Here is a 17612-nt window from a genome sequence, read left to right on the forward strand (position 1 = left end):
ATATATATATATATACATATATACATACATGAATTATTTAGTCACAAAGACTTTGACTTACTGCCACCTACTGGCGGTTTCAGTTAATTTTTAAGTATAAATTGAGTCAATTGAGTCTGAGTCTTGTCAAAAATTCTGTAAATATTTCATAATGCCACATTTGAGCTGCAAAGATGAACTGGTGATGCTGATTTCATTTGACTGGTAACTTTTTCAGCCTAATTGTATCTTATTATTTTAATTGAATTTATTGTTTAATTCATTTTTTGGATAAGTTTATAAATCAAAGTTTTTGGCACAAAAGATGACATTCATTAATGAAGTTAGAAAAATGGCATAACAATGCAATTTTTCTAACTTTATTAATTTATGTCATTGTTTATTTAACAAAGGTTAAAAATCTTTAAGGAGTCAGATATCACATTATATTGGGAAGATTAATTTCTGTGAAACAGGCCAATTAGAGACATTTTTTAGAGACCTTTAAAAAAAAAAAAAAAAAAAACGTAAACACAGGGGGTCATTAATAATGCTCACATGCAAATTCACACTCAACTTATCTTTAATTTGGCCAGAATTGCAGGTTCCTGTCTTAATATATAAGAAGGTTTAAAGAAAATTTGAAATATGTTGTTAATAGTTCTTATTATAGATTATAGAGGGTTTTATAATTAAATACATCCAAAAAGTCATCTAAAACCTAGAGTCCCCCCAGTGAATTTTGGCCATTTCCACCAGTATATATATATAGTCAAGCCCGAAATTATTCATACCCAAAAGATAATAAAATGATGCACAAGAGGCATCACTGTGGAAAAAAAATATTTATTAGCTGTAATTTACATTTGAACAAAAAGTTCCATGTCCAAAATTATTCATACCCTTTGCAAACTGTCACAGTCTATGGGAAAATCCAAAGTTCTATACCATTCCAAATAGTCCAAGCTATTCTAAAGCATCCTAATTACCCTGATTCATTGGGAACAGCTGTTTTAATCAACTCAACAGGTGAAAAACAAAAGCTCTCTGCTGTTGGTTTGTGGACAGTCATGACTAAGACAAAGGAGCTCACTGAGGACCTGCGGCTGCGCATTGTGGCTGCTCACAAGTCAGGAAAGGGCTATAAGACCATATCTAAATGTTTTGAAGTTCCAGTGGCTACAGTGCAAAGTATTATTAAAAAATACAAGATGTTCCGCACTGTGAAAAATCTCAGAGGACGTGGTCAGAAGCCAAAAGTGACACCTGTGCTGGCCAGGAGGATAGTGAGAGAGGTAAAAAAGAATCCAAGGATCACCACCAAGGCCTTCCTGATGAATCTGGGCTCTGCTGGTGGCAACATCTCAAGGCAAACAGTCCAACGGACACTGCACACTGCTGGGTTCCACAGACGCAGACCAAGGAGGACACCACTTCTCCAGGTAAGGCACACAAAAGCCCGCTTGGCCTTTGCAAATGCTCATCTGGACAAAGAAGAAGACTTCTGGTCTTCTGTTTTATGGTCAGATGAAACAAAAATTGGATTGTTTGGCCACAATGATGTAGCCTTCATTTGGCGTAAAAAAGGAGAAGCCTTCAACCCTAAGAACACCATCCACACTGTCAAACATGGTGGTGGGAACCTAATGTTTTGGGGGTGTTTTTCAGCCGGTGGACCAGGGAACCTAATCACAGTAAACGGCACCATGAAAAAGGAGCAATACATCAAAATTCTGAACAACAACATCAGGCAGTCTGCAGAGAAACTTGGCCTTGGGCACCAGTGGACATTTCAGCACGACAACGACCCAAAACACAGCAAAAGTGGTGAAGAAATGGTTAGCAGACAAAAACATTAAAGTTTTGCAGTGGCCCAGACAGAGTCCTGACTTAAATCCAACTGAGAATCTGTAGAGGGAGCTAAAGATCAGGGTGATGGCAAGGAGACCCTCCAACCTGAAAGAGTTGGAGCTCATCACTAAAGATGAATGGGCAAAAAAAAAACAAAAAAAAAAAACAGTGGAGACATGCAAAAAGCTGGTCAGCAATTGCTGTAATAGCCAATAAAGGCTTTTTATTGATTATTGAGAAGGGTATGAATAATTTTGGACATGCCACTTTTTGTTCAAATGTAAATAAAATATGAGTAATCATTTTTTCCACAATGATGCCTCTTGTACATCGTCTTATTATCTTCTGGGAGACGTCTGTGTCATTTCTAATAAAATAAAAAAAATGTTGCTTGAATAAAAGTAAGTTTAAGTCAGAATTTGCCAAGGGTATGAATAATTTCGGCCTTGACTGTATATATATATAGTATCATAACATCTAAATAATTCTAATCATAACATCTAAAAATTCTAAATAATAATCAAAAATATTATTTAACAAAAGTTAGATTGATTTTTCTTGAAAAAAAAAAAAGGTTTGTCATCAAAGGTTACAGAAACATGTTTTTCCTTTCAAGGAATGACCTGTAAGACACAGGGAGTGCAAGACACAGAGCTGGCTTTAGTTTTCTTAGCACCTCCTCTCTTGTTACATAACCCCTCCCTCCTTCCTCTGTCTGATCCCATCTATAAATTCTACTCTCCTCCTCCCATGAGGGTGGATTTGGTATGATCTACTTGCCCTAGACCTGAGGTCTGGGTCTGAGCAGAGAGACACAGCCACTGGCGCTGCTGCAGAGGAAGTGCACAACTGAATCTACAGCCTGAAGACTCAGAGAGAGAGAGAGAGCGAGAGAGAGAGAGAAAGAGAGAGAGAGAGGGAGATGAACTGTGTCCAGTCTTGCTCTGGGACGGCAGACTGACTGAAGCTGCTGGTACGGCACTGAGTTTCACAGCTGTGCATCTCTGTCACTCTGGAGTCATGAGCTCAAAGGGGACGAACCACCACAACAAACGTCTGCCGTGTGAGTATGTCACACAGTATTTCTTTAATTTGGTATTAAAGATATGATTCCTTTTTAAACTCAAGAAGCAGATGACCAGTCATTAATCACACTACAAAAATGCTTTTCTAGCTTAGATTTTTTGTCTTGTTTCCAGCCAAAATATCTAAAAATTCTTAAATCAAGAAGGATTTTCTAGATGAGTATAAATTATTGTCTTGTTTTCAGAAAACAAAAGTCAAAATTAAGTGCATTTTTGCTTGAAACAAGCAAAATAATCTTCCAATGGGGTTAGCAAAATAATCTTGTTTTCTGTTTGAAATAAGATTTTTTTTTTCTTACCCCGCTGATGGATTATTTTGCTTGTTTCAAGCAAAAATGCACTTAATTTTGACTTTCTTTTTTTTTCTGAAAACAAGACAATGATTTTTACTTGTCTAGAAAATCCTTCTTGATTTAAGAATTTTTAGATATTTTGGCTGGAAACAAGACAAAACATCTAAGTAAGAAAAGCATTTTTTGCAGTGCAACAGAAGAATAAAGAATGTGTATAAGAAAGACCAGGGATAGTGAATATTTCCTACTGTATGTTTATCACTGAAAATGAAAAATTATAAAATTATAATTTTACAAAGATACAAACCTTAAAGTCTTGACTATAATAAAGCTATTAAACATTTTCATCTTCATTGCCCAGTGCATGCCCACCTGTTATAGTACAAATTACGTTGAAGTTTCAGTTTGATAGAATTCATAAAAACTTTGTTTTTTAAATCAACACACAAAGCTACTGCCAGATTTGACAGAAAACAAGCATTTGTGTAATAGTACTTTTACTAAAGTTTCAAATATATGACCTGTTATTTTAACTGTAGTATCAGCAGTAACACGGTTAAATATTCCTTCCTTATTTGGACCCATCACTTCTTTGGCTGAATAAGGGAAGATTATCTAAAACAGTCTGAGCTGTGGCTCTGTGTTATTTTAATCTATCATAGTTTCCTGTGTAGACTGCAGGAATTTAATGTAGAAGGTCATTGTGGAAAGTTTTGGCCGTATTTTTTAATGCTATGTGGAATATCTATTTTTAAAGCACTTCAATTACTGTTTTGGCCAAACATTTAAAGAGTCAGATTGACTTGATGAACCTGCCAAAGCTTAGAGAGCAAAGACTTACCTCAGTCTAGATTTGTTGTGCGTGCCCTGACTGAAATCCCTCTAAATGGGATTGTTTTTCTGCCATTTTTAGCAGATGGACTGTGGGTACAATCCAAATTCCCACACTCACTGCTTACACACACACACACACACACACACACACACACACACATGCTTGGAGGTTGAGACTGCAAATTAGACTGGCCACAGGAGAATTTGCCACACTATCTTTCAATTTCGCTCACATTTAGAGTAAATTGTCCATTTCAGAGATTTTTAGATTTGCACCCCAGATGTTCAAGATCATTTATAATAAGATAATTGTCTTGGCTTGTGTGACTAATGATTATGATAATGTTTCTGATTTGTCAAAAGGCCACATGGTGAAATGGAATGATATTTGTGTAATACAGTTCAATCAATTCGCTAAACAGACTGTTCGCATATAAACCCACATTTTCTTCTTAGCATGCGGCAATAGCATGCTTTACCTGATCCGTTTCCCTTCATTACACAATTAATTCATTTCAAAGGTTGCAGAAAATATAGTTTTGTGATAACCATCCTCAAAACTAAATTCAGAAACTGGTAAACAGTTCCCTTACGAAAAGAAGTATACTTTAAGTTTATTTTAAGTACTTTACTTAAGTATACTTAAGTAAAGTTCAAGTATATTTTTAAGTATACTTTATGTAGTAAGTATACAAATATCAGTGTACTAGTAGTATACCTTTAAGTGTACTATTTCAATACTCTTTAGGATTAAATTGGCCTACGTTCTGGTATATAAAAGTATACTTCAAGTATAACGGTACTAAAAGTGAACTTATAGGTGTACTGAAAGTTTACTAATTAAACACTTTTTTATGCATATTTAGTACACTTTGAAGTATAGTCTCAGTAAACTACTAGTTTAGTAGTTTCATACAGCAAGTATAGTTGTAAGTTTTCTTTAGGTGTACTACTATGTCCCTATTTAGGTATTAATTTGTATATATGTGACCCTGGACCACAAAACCAGTTTTAAGTCGCTGGGGTATATTTGTAGCAATAGACAAAAATACATGTTATGGGTCAAAATTATTGATTTTTCTTTTATGCCAAAAATCATTAGGAAATTAAGTAAAGATCATGTTCCATGAAGATTTTTTTGTAAAATTCCTACTGTAAATATATCAAAATGTAATTTTTGATTAGTAATATGCATTGTTAAGAACTTAATTTGGACAACTTTAAAGGTGATTTTCTCAGTATTTTGATTTTTTTGCGCCCTCAGATTCCAGATTTTCAAATAGTTGTATCTCAGCCAAATATTGTCCTATCCTAACAAACCATATATCAATAGAAAGCTTATTTATTGAGCTTTCATGTGATTTATACATCTCAGTTTTGTAAAATTTAACCTTATGACTGGTTTTGTGGTCCAGGGTCACATATTTTGGTATATGAATATCTGAACATAAAAACATTAAAAAAAAGAATAGTGTATCTGCTTGTAAACAAAAACATTTTATTTTGGCTTCGTGCATTCTTTTTTTGATAAACACTTAAATGTGGGTACGTTTCATAAAAATAAATAAACAACATTTTGAACAAAAAGCTAAAAAAAGACTATTGATGATAATCAAAATGTAGATGGAGTTGATCAACACCCCAAAGCTTGACAGCCATTATTACCTCTTCATGGGTCGACAGTTTATCCCATAACGTTATGCAGTTTTACATATTTATGGTTTTGATGCTGTTTTATGTCTGACGATTGTGTTAGATTACATGTGGAAGCATCTGTTGTTTCGGGTTTTTCTTTACTTGTGTTTTAAAAATTCTATACAGAAGATGTGTAACAGCGCCCCTCGTGTATAACAATGAAAACACGAATTCTCAGAGCACATAGCTCAAATATATTTAGACTTATTCTAAGTATAAATCAAGTATACTTAAATATCATTTTAAGTATATTTCTGAGAAGTATATAAAGCACATTTCTGAGAAGTAGACTGAAAGTATACATTCCTATTTTTAGTTTAAAATAAGTATACTAATAGCACACTTGAATAAACGTCTTTTTCGTAAGGGTTATCTTTATTTAAAATATTTTTGAAGCCAGTTACAGTTTTTTTACCATTGTAGTGAGCATTACTGTACTGCAAAAAATGCTTTTCTTACTTAGATTATATAATAATCTTAAATAATCTGCCAATGGGGTAAGAAAAATTATCTGCTTATTTCAAGCAGACAACTAGATTATTTTTCTTACCCCATTGGCAGATTATTTTGCTTGTTTTAAGCAAAAACTCACCTAATTTTGACTTGTTTTTGCTAAAAACAAGACAATAATTTTTACTTGTCTCGAAAATCCTTCCTGATTCAAGAATTTTTAGATATTTTGGCTGGAAACAAGACAAAAAAATCTAAGTAAGAAAAGCATTTTTTGCAGTGTGAATACTTAGGTCACTTTTTTTTTATTGTCTGATCTTTGGCAAAAAGTTGATTCTGTGCTTACTTGATCTAATATTTGATGTTTTTAAACATGTTGTAGTTTTAAGTAGCAAATGAGAATCGCTAAAAGTATTCAATGTATCTTGAGACAAAAGTCTTCTTAATAAATTTTCAGTTTTGTTTAATATAATTAAAACAGCAGATTTTAAATAACGAAAGAATATGTAAAAGTATGGTATTTGGGGTAAAAAGCACCCCTGCTGTTGGGGCACAATATTAACATGATAATTAATAGAAGCTGACTTTTCTATTTGTTGACATGACATTGTTAGATTCAGATGGTAAATAATATCATAAATTATGTCGGGTGTCCATTTTAGATATAATCACCATGATTAGAATGAAACCATAATATTTAAAACATCATATTAATCATTATCATATAATAAAATATAATTTGCTACTGTACTACTGTAAATCTACATTAAATTATTATGGGATCTCCTTTAATGCTTTCAGAATCGTTGCATTTTAAAATTATTTTGTTTCTGTATTTTAAAATATGTTTTATGTTAACAGTTTAATGACAGAAGCCTTTATTTACTGAACAAAAATTATTTTAATGAATTATTGAATTATTTTATTTATCGAAATAAGCAGAAAACAGTGCAAACTTTGCTAAAGTGATTGTTGGAACAAGTATTAACTTATACATTACATAAAAAATCATTATTTTAGCTAAAGTGTTTGTATCAATACTGTGTGCCTTTTGCCACCTCATACATTTATAAGATTTTTAAACAAAATAAATGACTTGTATGATTTATTTTCACACAAAATCTGTTGTTCCATTAATGTTCAAACATATGCATTTTTCTTTTTTTTTTCTTAGAGGGTGCCTTTGCCCGTTGTACTCTACTTCTTCTGTTAACTTTTTCTTAAACCTTTGTATGCCAATGAGCCATTGCATTAAGACCACCTATTAACCTGTAGGACCCTCTTTAGCCCACAAAACAGTGGCCAAGTGACAAGGCATTTGGTACCATAATGTCAACAGCAGGTCTTTTCTGCATATTGCAGGGTGGTGGAGATGTAGCACAAACCTGCTTTTCGATTAGGTTGAAGTCAGGTAAATTTGCAGTCCAAGGCATTAAAAGAAATTTACCATCATGTTCCTCGAACCACTCCTTGACTATTCTGGCACTGTGGCATGGCGCATTATTCGGTAATGGCCATTAGTGGAAGGGAACACAGTTGACATGAATGAGTGCACTTAAAGGAGTAGTTCACTTTCAGAACAAAAAATTTACAGATAATGTACTCACAACCTGGTCATTCAAGATGTCTTTGTTTCTTCAGTCGTAAAGAAATGGTGTTTTTTGAGGAAAACATTTCAGGATTTCTCTCCATATAATGGACTTCTATGGTGCCCCGAGTTTGAACTTCCAAAATGCAGTTTAAATGCAGTTTCAAAGGGCTCTAAATGATCCCAGCCGAGGAAGAAGAGTCTTATCTAGCAAAATGATCGGTTATTTTTAAAAAACGTTTACAATTTATGTACTTTTTAATCTCAAACGCTTGTCTTGCCGAGCTAGACAAGATGAGCGTTTGAGGTTAAAAAGCATATAAATGTAAAAAAAAAAAAAAAAAAAAAATTTGCTAGATAAGACTCTTTTTTCCTCAGCTGTGAGCGTTTAGAGCTCTTTGAAGCTGCATTTTGGCAGTTCAAACTCGGGGGCACCATAAAAGTCCTTTATATGGAAATAAATCCTGAAATGTTTTCCTCTAAAAACATAATTTCCTTATGACTGAAGAAAGAAAGACATGAACATCTTGGAATGCAAGGGGGTGAGTGTAGTATCTGTGAATTTTGGTTCTGAAAGTGAACTACTCCTTTAAGAATTAAATCACACTGGGATGTTTGCTGAAATTGTTGAATGTGGTACAGCCCTGTTGAGAAATTCTTCGAACAGCTGCCACAAAGGAATTTTTATCAGTTCAAAGATTTTGGTTGATAATCAGATGTTATTCGATGCAAAAAATATGTGGGGGAAAAAATCACAGCACTGTATTTAGGTGATAGCATGAAAGTGGGGAGAAAAATGTCACTGAAGCTACAAGGAAATGTTTCATCTTCTCACTTTAGGAGCTAAGATAGGATAAAAGATAGCATTCCTTTCAGTGGACTTGCTATCTAGTTCTCTACTCCCTGTTTCATACTTTCCTCATGACTCATTATTATGTCATTCATCTTGTGGACTATACTAGAAATTCCTCTCAGTTTGTTCCACTGACATTGTTCCCCGTGGTACTTTCCTGTAAATCGTAGTTTCTCTGGAAACAGAACAGCTGAGTTAGGGCTAGCCTTTTTAAAGATACTGAATTAAATGCGTCTAGGAGGTTAGCATGTGTGAATGACGTCTTTGTAAGAAAGAGTTTCTGAGCTTATGCTTTTGGGATTTGTTTCCTTGTTTCTAAAACATACCCACACATTCTGTACACAAAAAAGCTACTCCCACTATTAATAATTCAGTTTGTTTAGGAAACCACAGCTATGCATGTAGGTTTGACACTTGACAGGGGATTTCTGGTTTATACAGTAACTATTTATGCTTCTGTTATACCATCAGACTTTCAGAAATACAGTAACACTTAGATGCATTAGTAAGATGACAAACAGGACTGAAACAAAAAACTAAAGATAACTAATGGTTCCAACTTGAAGTTATTTTTTATTTAAATTGTGACAATTTCTTCAATTTTTCGTCAAAAAAGAATATAATGTTTTAAAGCAAAACATAAACTAGATAAAAATGTTCGTCATCTGTTTATTAAAGTTTTGTAGCAGTTTTGTGCAGTTTTCAGTGGGATAGTGATGTTTTTTTTAATATATATAAATTAATAAATAAATATTTTTTAAATTGGTTTTTACACAAAAACTGTTTTTTTATGTAAAATTCACTTCATAAAATACCCACATTTCTAACTTTAATTCATGGGGATAACATGGATAATATCACATGGTTTGGTGTAAGATTTTTGCCTACCTTTTTTTTGAAAATCCAGTTTTAAAAGTAAAAAAAAAAAATCACTTTTACCACTAGATGGCTGCAGAGCTCCACTATATGCTATTTGCCCACCAGAAAGATATCTTTTCACAAGTTTTTTCAGTTGAGTTCATAGCTACATATTATGAAATCACAATTCTAACAATAAAAATTACTTTTTGTCAAAGTTCAGCATTTTTTTGTACTGAAACAAATCAGTTATATTACATATTGAGTAGCAGTACACAACATGAACATAAGAATGCAACAACAGCAAATGTTTTTTTTTTATTTGACAAATTATAATAGAGCAGTTTTTATGATCTCACAAATGTATTTCTGTGTGTCCTGTGTATTATAATATGTAGAAATGAACTCAACTGAATAAAAAAAGATATCTTTCAGGTGGTCAAATAGCAAAAAGCAATAGTGAAGCTCTGCAGCCATCTAGTGGTAAAATTATTATTATTATTATTTTACTTTTAAAACAGGATTTTCCAAAAGATGTGCAAATAACTAAACCATGCGAATGAAAAGTTAGACATGTGGGTCTTTTATAAAGTGAATTTTACATAAAAAGTATAAAAAAAATTGTATAAAAAAATATTTATTTATTAATTTATATAAATTTAAAAAATATAATAAATCCTCCGACAACTCCACAAATGTGGAGTAAAAACATTAATAAACAGGAAAATAATTTTTTTTTAAACTATTATTTTGTTACAAAATTGCATTTTGTTGCCTGGGGTCTCCAGAGACCCCAAAGACCACGAACGTGACTTTTTTTTCCACACTAACATAAAATCAAGATATCATTCCAATTTTTTTTATTTGTAGATCAAGATTGTGTTGACTGATGTACAAAGTCTCATACCATTTTAACAAAGGTAACATTTTTTTTTTAAATGTTAGCAAATGTCATTTGGGGTCAAAAATACCCTGAAAGCTGGCCTGAAAAAGCCTGATCAGAAAGTGTGAAAAAGTTTAAATGTTTTAAAAAGTTTTTTAAAAGTTATAGAAACTGTAGAATTTTTATGGTTTTCTGTCTGAAAAAGACTGAAGTTTAAAGTAGTTTTAGAAATTAAAACTTGAATGTTTTGAAGGCAATACAGTCTGTCAGATGGATAGATGGATAAATGGATAGATAGCATGTTTTAGCATGTTGCTAGCATGTTTCTTCCCTGATTAGCATGTCACTGACATAATCCTAGTTGCTAGGCTTGGATAGATAGATATATAGATAGTCTGAAGATCTGGGCTGAGTTTGGAGTTTGTAGAGTTAAAGCTCTAGGAGGAGGAGCAATCAGAAATTTTTGTCTCAGAAGAAGAATAATAACTGTAAATTTAAGTAAATTGGCTTTCTTAAGCCAACTTAGTGACAATCCGAAAAGATGACTGTTTTCTTCTGAGGTTGTATCCTATGTCTTCCATTCTATAATTAAATCGACTAATGAGTAATAAGATTACTAAAACATGATCTCACCTCATATGTAGTTGCTTAAGTCAGAGATGCTTTTTAAAAACTTTTTGCAACTGATAGGAAATGTTGATGTGAAAAAGGGAGGAACAGGATCTGGCAAACCCATGCACACAGCTCAGTGTTGACCACTTCTCCAAAAAAGCATGCTGTCTTTCTAAATTTAGTGTGTTGCTTATTCTATGTTTAGAAACATCTTTGGGTACCTTTAACATCAACCTTGACATAATGAGAACTAACTGCAAAACTAACTGGTGCGCTTCTGTCTGTAGTTTGATGGGTGGCATTGTGAAAGCACAGCAACTAACCAACTGTGGCTGATGCAAATGACATTCAGATGACATCTTTTATAACAGACCTGGGACATCATCACATTGTGCTTGAGACTGAGCGTTACATAACCGTGATGACCCAAGGAGTACACGGACATGATAATAGCCTTAGATCAGCTGTTTTACTTGTAAAACGCATAGGTTGCCTAAATCATAGTGTCTATTTACACTAAGTGCAAATAGCCCGCCTTGTTGGCAGAGGCTATTTACACTCACTCTACCCACCAATGTGTGATTGGGATAGTCAACACTACAAAAGACGGCCATTATTTGTCATTATTAATCCCCCTTCTGGCAATTTTTTTTTTTCCTTTTCAAATCTCATATCACATCAGAAAGGCATTTATTTTCAATAAAAATGAAGGACGTAATTAAAAAGTTGAAAATAAAGTATCGTTAGGATAGGTGTAGGGGGGGCTTATTTTCCCAATAATTGCAGTACCATTTAATAAATTGGATTAAAACTATAATTTACACTCAGTATGTAATTACTGCATACTGTTTTAATGTACTTCAATACTGAGGTGCAGATAATTGCGTCTATTTGCAATAAGTATTATAAATATCAGAAAATCCTGCTATTTCAACATAGTGTATATAGAATATATAGCTATTTGCACTTAGTGTAAATAGCATCTATTGCTGAGAAAATATGCTGTTTTCACTTCGTGCAAATAGCCACTGCCATAATAAATTGCCTTGCATTTCATCAGTAGAATTACTTGTTGAATAAATGTGTTCACTGTCTTTACAGAAATTAACCATGCTAGTTTTATTACAGTAAAAGTGTATTCAAGGTTTTCTTTTTCTGAGTGTCTATTTACACTAAGTGCAAATAGCCCGCCTTGTTGGCAGAGGATATTTACACTAACTCCACCCACCAATGTGTGATTGGGATAGTCAACACTACAAAAGACGGCCATTATTTGTTGGCTCCAGCAGCGCAGAGGATAAATTGAGTGTTTTACTCTTTTCGAAGTGACCGATCTGAGTTCGAATCCCCCTTCTGGCGAACTTTTTTCTCCCTTTTCAAATTTTTTATCACATCAGAAAGGCATTTATTTTCAATAAAAATGAAGGACATAGTCGAAAAGTTAAAAATAAAGTATCGGTTAGGGTTAGGGTAGGTGTAGTGAGGGCTTATTGTCCAAATAAGGCAGTACCATTTAATAAATTGAATTAAAACTATAATTTACACTCAGTATGTAATTACTGCATACTGTTTTAATGTACTTCAATACTGAGGTGCAGATAATTGCGTCTATTTGCAATAAGTATTATAAATATCAGAAAATCCTGCTATTTCAACATAGTGTATATAGAATCTATAGCTATTTGCACTTAGTGTAAATAGCATCTATTTCTGAGAAAATATGCTGTTTTCACTTCGTGCAAATAGCCACTGCCATAATAAATTGCCTTGCATTTCATCAGTAGAATTACTTGTTGAATAAATGTGTTCACTGTCTTTACAGAAATTAACCATGCTAGTTTTATTACAGTAAAAGTGTATTCAAGGTTTTCTTTTTCTGAGTGTCTATTTACACTAAGTGCAAATAGCCCGCCTTTTTGGCAGAGGCTATTTACACTCACTCTATCCACCAATGTGTGATTGGGATAGTCAACACTACAAAAGACGGCCATTATTTGTTAGCGCAGAGGATAAATTGAGTGTTTTACTCTTTTCGAAGTGACCGATCTGAGTTCAAATCCCCCTTCTGGCGAACTTTTTTCTCCCTTTTCAAATTTTTTATCACATCAGAAAGGCATTTATTTTCAATAAAAATGAAGGACATAGTCGAAAAGTTAAAAATAAAGTATCGGTTAGGGTAGGTGTAGTGAGGGCTTATTGTCCAAATAAGGCAGTACCATTTAATAAATTGAATTAAAACTATAATTTACACTCAGTAATTTTTGCATACTGTTTTAATGTACTTCAATACTGAGGTGCAGATAATTGCGTCTATTTGCAATAAGTATTATAAATATCAGAAAATCCTGCTATTTCAACATAGTGTATATAGAATCTATAGCTATTTGCACTTAGTGTAAATAGCATCTATTGCTGAGAAAATATGCTATTTTCACTTTGTGCAATTAGCCACTGCCGTAATAAATTGCCTTGCATTTCATCAGTATAATTACTTGTTGAATAAATGTGTTCACTGCCTTTACAGAAATTAACCATGTTAGTTTTATTACAGTAAAAGTGTATTCAAGGTTTTCTTTTTCTGAGTGTCTATTTACACTAAGTGCAAATAGAGTGATATTTACACTTACTCTATCCACCAATGTGTGATTTGGATAGTCAACACTACAAAAGACGCCCATTATTTGTCGGCGCAGAGGATAAATCACGTTTCACTCTTTTCGACACGACCGATCTGGGTTCGAATCCCCCTTCTGGCAAATTTTTTTCTTCCTTTTCAAATCTCATATCACATCAGAAAGGCATTTATTTTCAATAAAAACTAAGGACATAATTGAAACGTTGAAAATAAAGTATCAGTTAGGGTTAGGGTAGGTGTAGGGAGGGCGTATTGTCCCAATAAGGTAGTACCATTTAATAAATTGGATTAAAACTATAATTTACACTCAGTACATAATTACTGCATAGGCTACTGTTTTAATATACTACAATACTGAGGATATTTGCGTCCATTTCAATAAGTATTATAAATATCAGAAAAGCCTGCTATTTAAATGTAGTGTAAATATAATCTATAGCTATTTGCACATAGTGTAAATAGAACCCATTATTATTTGCACTTAGTGTAAATAGCTGCTGCCATGATAAATAGCCTTGCATTTCATCAGTATAATTACTTGTTGAATAAATATGTTCATTGCCTTTACGGAAATTAACCATGCTAGTATTATTACAGTAAAAGTGTATTAAAGTTTTTTTTTTTTTACCATTTGTATAATCACAGTTTTACTGCAAATGCCATAGTTTAATTATGGATAGTGTAGCAAAACCATAGTTAGTTTGTGGTTACAATGGTTTAATTACAATAAACATGTTCCCTTCCGGGAACTCTACACTGCGTCCTGAGACACTTTGGGGAACGCCATTGGCGGGCCGCACTCTGAGTCATGTCCAACGTCCAATGAGAAACGGGAGTGACGTCACAGGCGCGGTGACGTCATCGACCAGGAAGTATATAAGCACGTGCGTTTGAAGCTGGCGTCAGCTTTTGTCATTCAGCGAGAGCGCTCTGTGTTATTGTCTGTCTGTTCTGCATTTTGCTGTTTTTTAGTGCCAGTTTGCACTACTTTTATTTGAGCAAAATGCCAGGGGGAAAACGTTCTTTTAAGAACGCACGTTCTAAGGCGGTTCAGCAGCCACATAGAAAGTGTGTCCCTCCCTGCCAACGTTTCATTGTTGGTGGGGATACACACGATCTATGTGTAGTCTGCTTGGGAGCGGAGCATGCTAGGTCAGCCCTTGAGGGGGTTGGCTGCCCGCAGTGCGAGCGAATGCCGCTGCGGTTGCTCCGTTCCCGGAAAGCCCTCTTTGAGGAGGGGGCTTTCACTAGCGTTCCCCGTGGGTCTGGCCCCGCTTCCGCTGAGGCGGAGCGGCAGCTGCACTCATGGGGTTCGCAGGTAGATCTGCTGGAGGGAGTTGAGACGGGTGATCCCCTATCTCTCTCCTCACCCAGCGGATCGTATGACCTCCTCTTGGATGAGGAAGCCCGCACTGCGGTTCCTTCCCTCCAAGAGGAGGAGTCAGCGCTCCTTCTGTCTTCCTCCGAGGAGGTTGATGTTGAGAGCGTTGACACCCCACAACCGCCCCCCCCATTCACCCCAATACGAGGAGCTAGTGGAGGTGCTGACTAGCGCGGTGGCCAAGCTTAACATCAGTTGGCCACCAGCACAAGATCATGAACCGCAGGGAAGCAGGCTCGATGAGCGCTTCCTGCGGGCAAAGCCAGCACCTCCCAAACGGAGCCTTCCTTTTTTCCCCGATCTCCACAAAGAGATCAGGAGATCGTGGGAAAAACCGTATTCCTCACGTCTCTTCTCCCCCGCCTCTGATTACTACGGTAATGTGGGGGGGATGGAGGAGTACGGTTACAGGGCGATGCCCCAGGTCGAGCAGACACTAGCGAGCTATCTGTCTCCCGGCCTGGCATCGTCCCTGAAGGCTCCGTCCTTACCCACCAGGCCACTAAAAATCACGTCTGGTCTGATGGGTAAGGCATATGCGGCAGCAGGTCAGGCTGGTGGTTGCCTACACACCATGTCTGTGCTCCAGGCATACCAGGCCGACCTGCTGAAGGAGTTTAGTGACGGTGAGGAAGTGAGCGTCACAGAGATGCGCAGGACCGCAGACCTGGCGCTCCGCGCCACCAAGGAGACCGCCCGTGCCATTGGGCGGTCTATGGCAGCCTTGGTGGCCACGGAGAGGCATCTCTGGTTGACCCTGTCCGACATGAAGGAGAAGGACAGGGTCACGCTCCTGGACGCCCCCCTGCAGCCCTTTGGCCTCTTTGGTGACTCTGTGGACACTGTTGTCAGCAGACACCAGGAGGCCCGCAGGCAGGCAGCGGCGTTCCAGCGGTTTCTTCCTCGCCGCACTTACTCCTCTGGGGCTGCTGGACGGGAGCAGCCCCAGCCGCAAGCTAGCTCCTCGCACCGGGATGCACAGAAAAGGAGTGTTGCTACCCGCACCCCTCCGGCTAAGCCTAGAGGGCGGGCTCAGCAACACTCCAAGCCGGGGTCCTCTAAGACTAGGCCGGACCTGAGGGTCGTCCTACAGTCTAAGAGGGCCTCGGCTAAACGGCCCTGATGGTCGTGGCCCAGGGCCAATGAGGGCAGCCCCTCTCGAAGACTTAGGTGCTTCACCGCCTCTGAGGAGTACGGTGACCACCTCTCTTCGGGGCCCTCAGGAGATTCGTCAGCTAACCCTGCCGGTGTTACAGGGCGCGGCAGTCTCCCGCGAACATCATTCTCTGGTCCTTCTGCCCGGAAACGTAGCGGAACCAGAGAGTTCGCCACCCCCACGGGGGTCTCTAGAGCGCTCACTTCAGGTGCATCCTGCCAGTTCGCTGCTACAGGTCACCAAGTTAGCTCCTCTAATAAATCCAGAGACCAGTCTCGAGAGGCTGGTTCCCTTAGTAGAATTTCTGGCAGCGTGGAAACTACTGCCAAATATTTCTATGTGGGTCCTGCGTACTGTAGAGAAAGGTTATTGCATTCAATTCGGCGCCAAGCCGCCGCCTTTCAGCGGGGTATTTCCTACTCTGGTAGGCCCCGAGCAGGCTCTGGTATTAGAACAGGAAGTGAATACTCTCCTGAGGAAGGAGGCCATCGAGGTGGTCCCTCCTCATCACAGAGAATCCGGGTTCTACAGCCGGTACTTCATTGTTCCCAAGAAGGATGGGGGCCTGCGGCCCATTTTAGATCTCAGACAGCTAAACCTCTCAGTAAGAAAACTGAAGTTCAAAATGTTGACTGTCAGACAGGTCGTGTCTCAAATCAGGTCCGAGGACTGGTTTGTCACGATAGATCTGAAAGACGCATACTTTCACGTCTCCATCCTTCCTCAACACCGGAAGTTCCTCAGGTTCGCTTTCAGGGGCAAAGCTTACCAATACAGAGTTCTTCCGTTCGGCCTAGCGCTCTCTCCCCGAACTTTCACGAAGTGTGTGGATGCTGCTCTGGCTCCACTGCGACTCCAGGGCATCCGCATACTCAACTACATAGACGACTGGCTCATCCTAGCCAGTTCAGAACAGTTAGCGGCTCAACATCGAGATGTTGTTCTTGCTCACATGAAAAAGCTGGGGTTGAGACTCAACGCCAAGAAAAGTGTGCTGTCTCCATTACAGAGAACCACTTATCTAGGTGTAATCTGGGATTCGACCACGATGCAGGCACGATTGTCACCTGCTCGGATCGAGTCGATCCTTACTGCAGCAAATGCGGTCAAGCTAGGCCTGCTACTCACTGCCAAACAGTTCCAAGTACTGTTAGGTCTTATGGCAGCTGCATCCAACGTGATACCTCTTGGACTGCTGCACATGAGACCACTGCAGTGGTGGCTCAAAACCAAAGGGTTTTCCCCGAGGGGGAACCCATTCCGCAAGATCAAGGTCACGCGGCGCTGCCTACGTGCCTTAGTCATGTGGAAAAAGCCCTGGTTCCTACTACAAGGTCCAGCGCTGGGAGCTCCTTGCCGCCGCGTCACGCTAGCGACAGATGCATCCCTCACCGGGTGGGGAGCGGTCATGAGTGGCCGCTCCGCCCAAGGCCTATGGAACGACCGGCATCACTCCTGG

The 17612-nt window shown here is 37.4% G+C and overlaps 1 protein-coding gene across 2 annotated transcripts in view; it reads left to right on the plus strand.

Moving 5' to 3' along the window:
* The first annotated feature begins 2610 nt into the window (after positions 1 to 2610).
* The window catches only part of LOC141294090 (dysbindin), a 36922-nt gene continuing 21920 nt past the window's right edge, over positions 2611 to 17612 (plus strand). Inside the window, exon 1 of one of the 2 annotated variants that reach the window (XM_073826174.1) lies at positions 2611 to 2897. Coding sequence is in view for 1 of the 2 variants with exons in the window: in XM_073826173.1 (XP_073682274.1) it covers positions 2851 to 2893 (43 nt within the window). In the remaining variant the exon portion in view is untranslated. The remainder of the gene's footprint in view (positions 2898 to 17612) is intronic. The other variant, XM_073826173.1, reaches the window with a different exon arrangement.

The sequence above is a fragment of the Garra rufa genome, chromosome 20 (assembly GCF_049309525.1).
Source record: "Garra rufa chromosome 20, GarRuf1.0, whole genome shotgun sequence".
Lineage (NCBI taxonomy): Eukaryota > Metazoa > Chordata > Actinopteri > Cypriniformes > Cyprinidae > Garra > Garra rufa.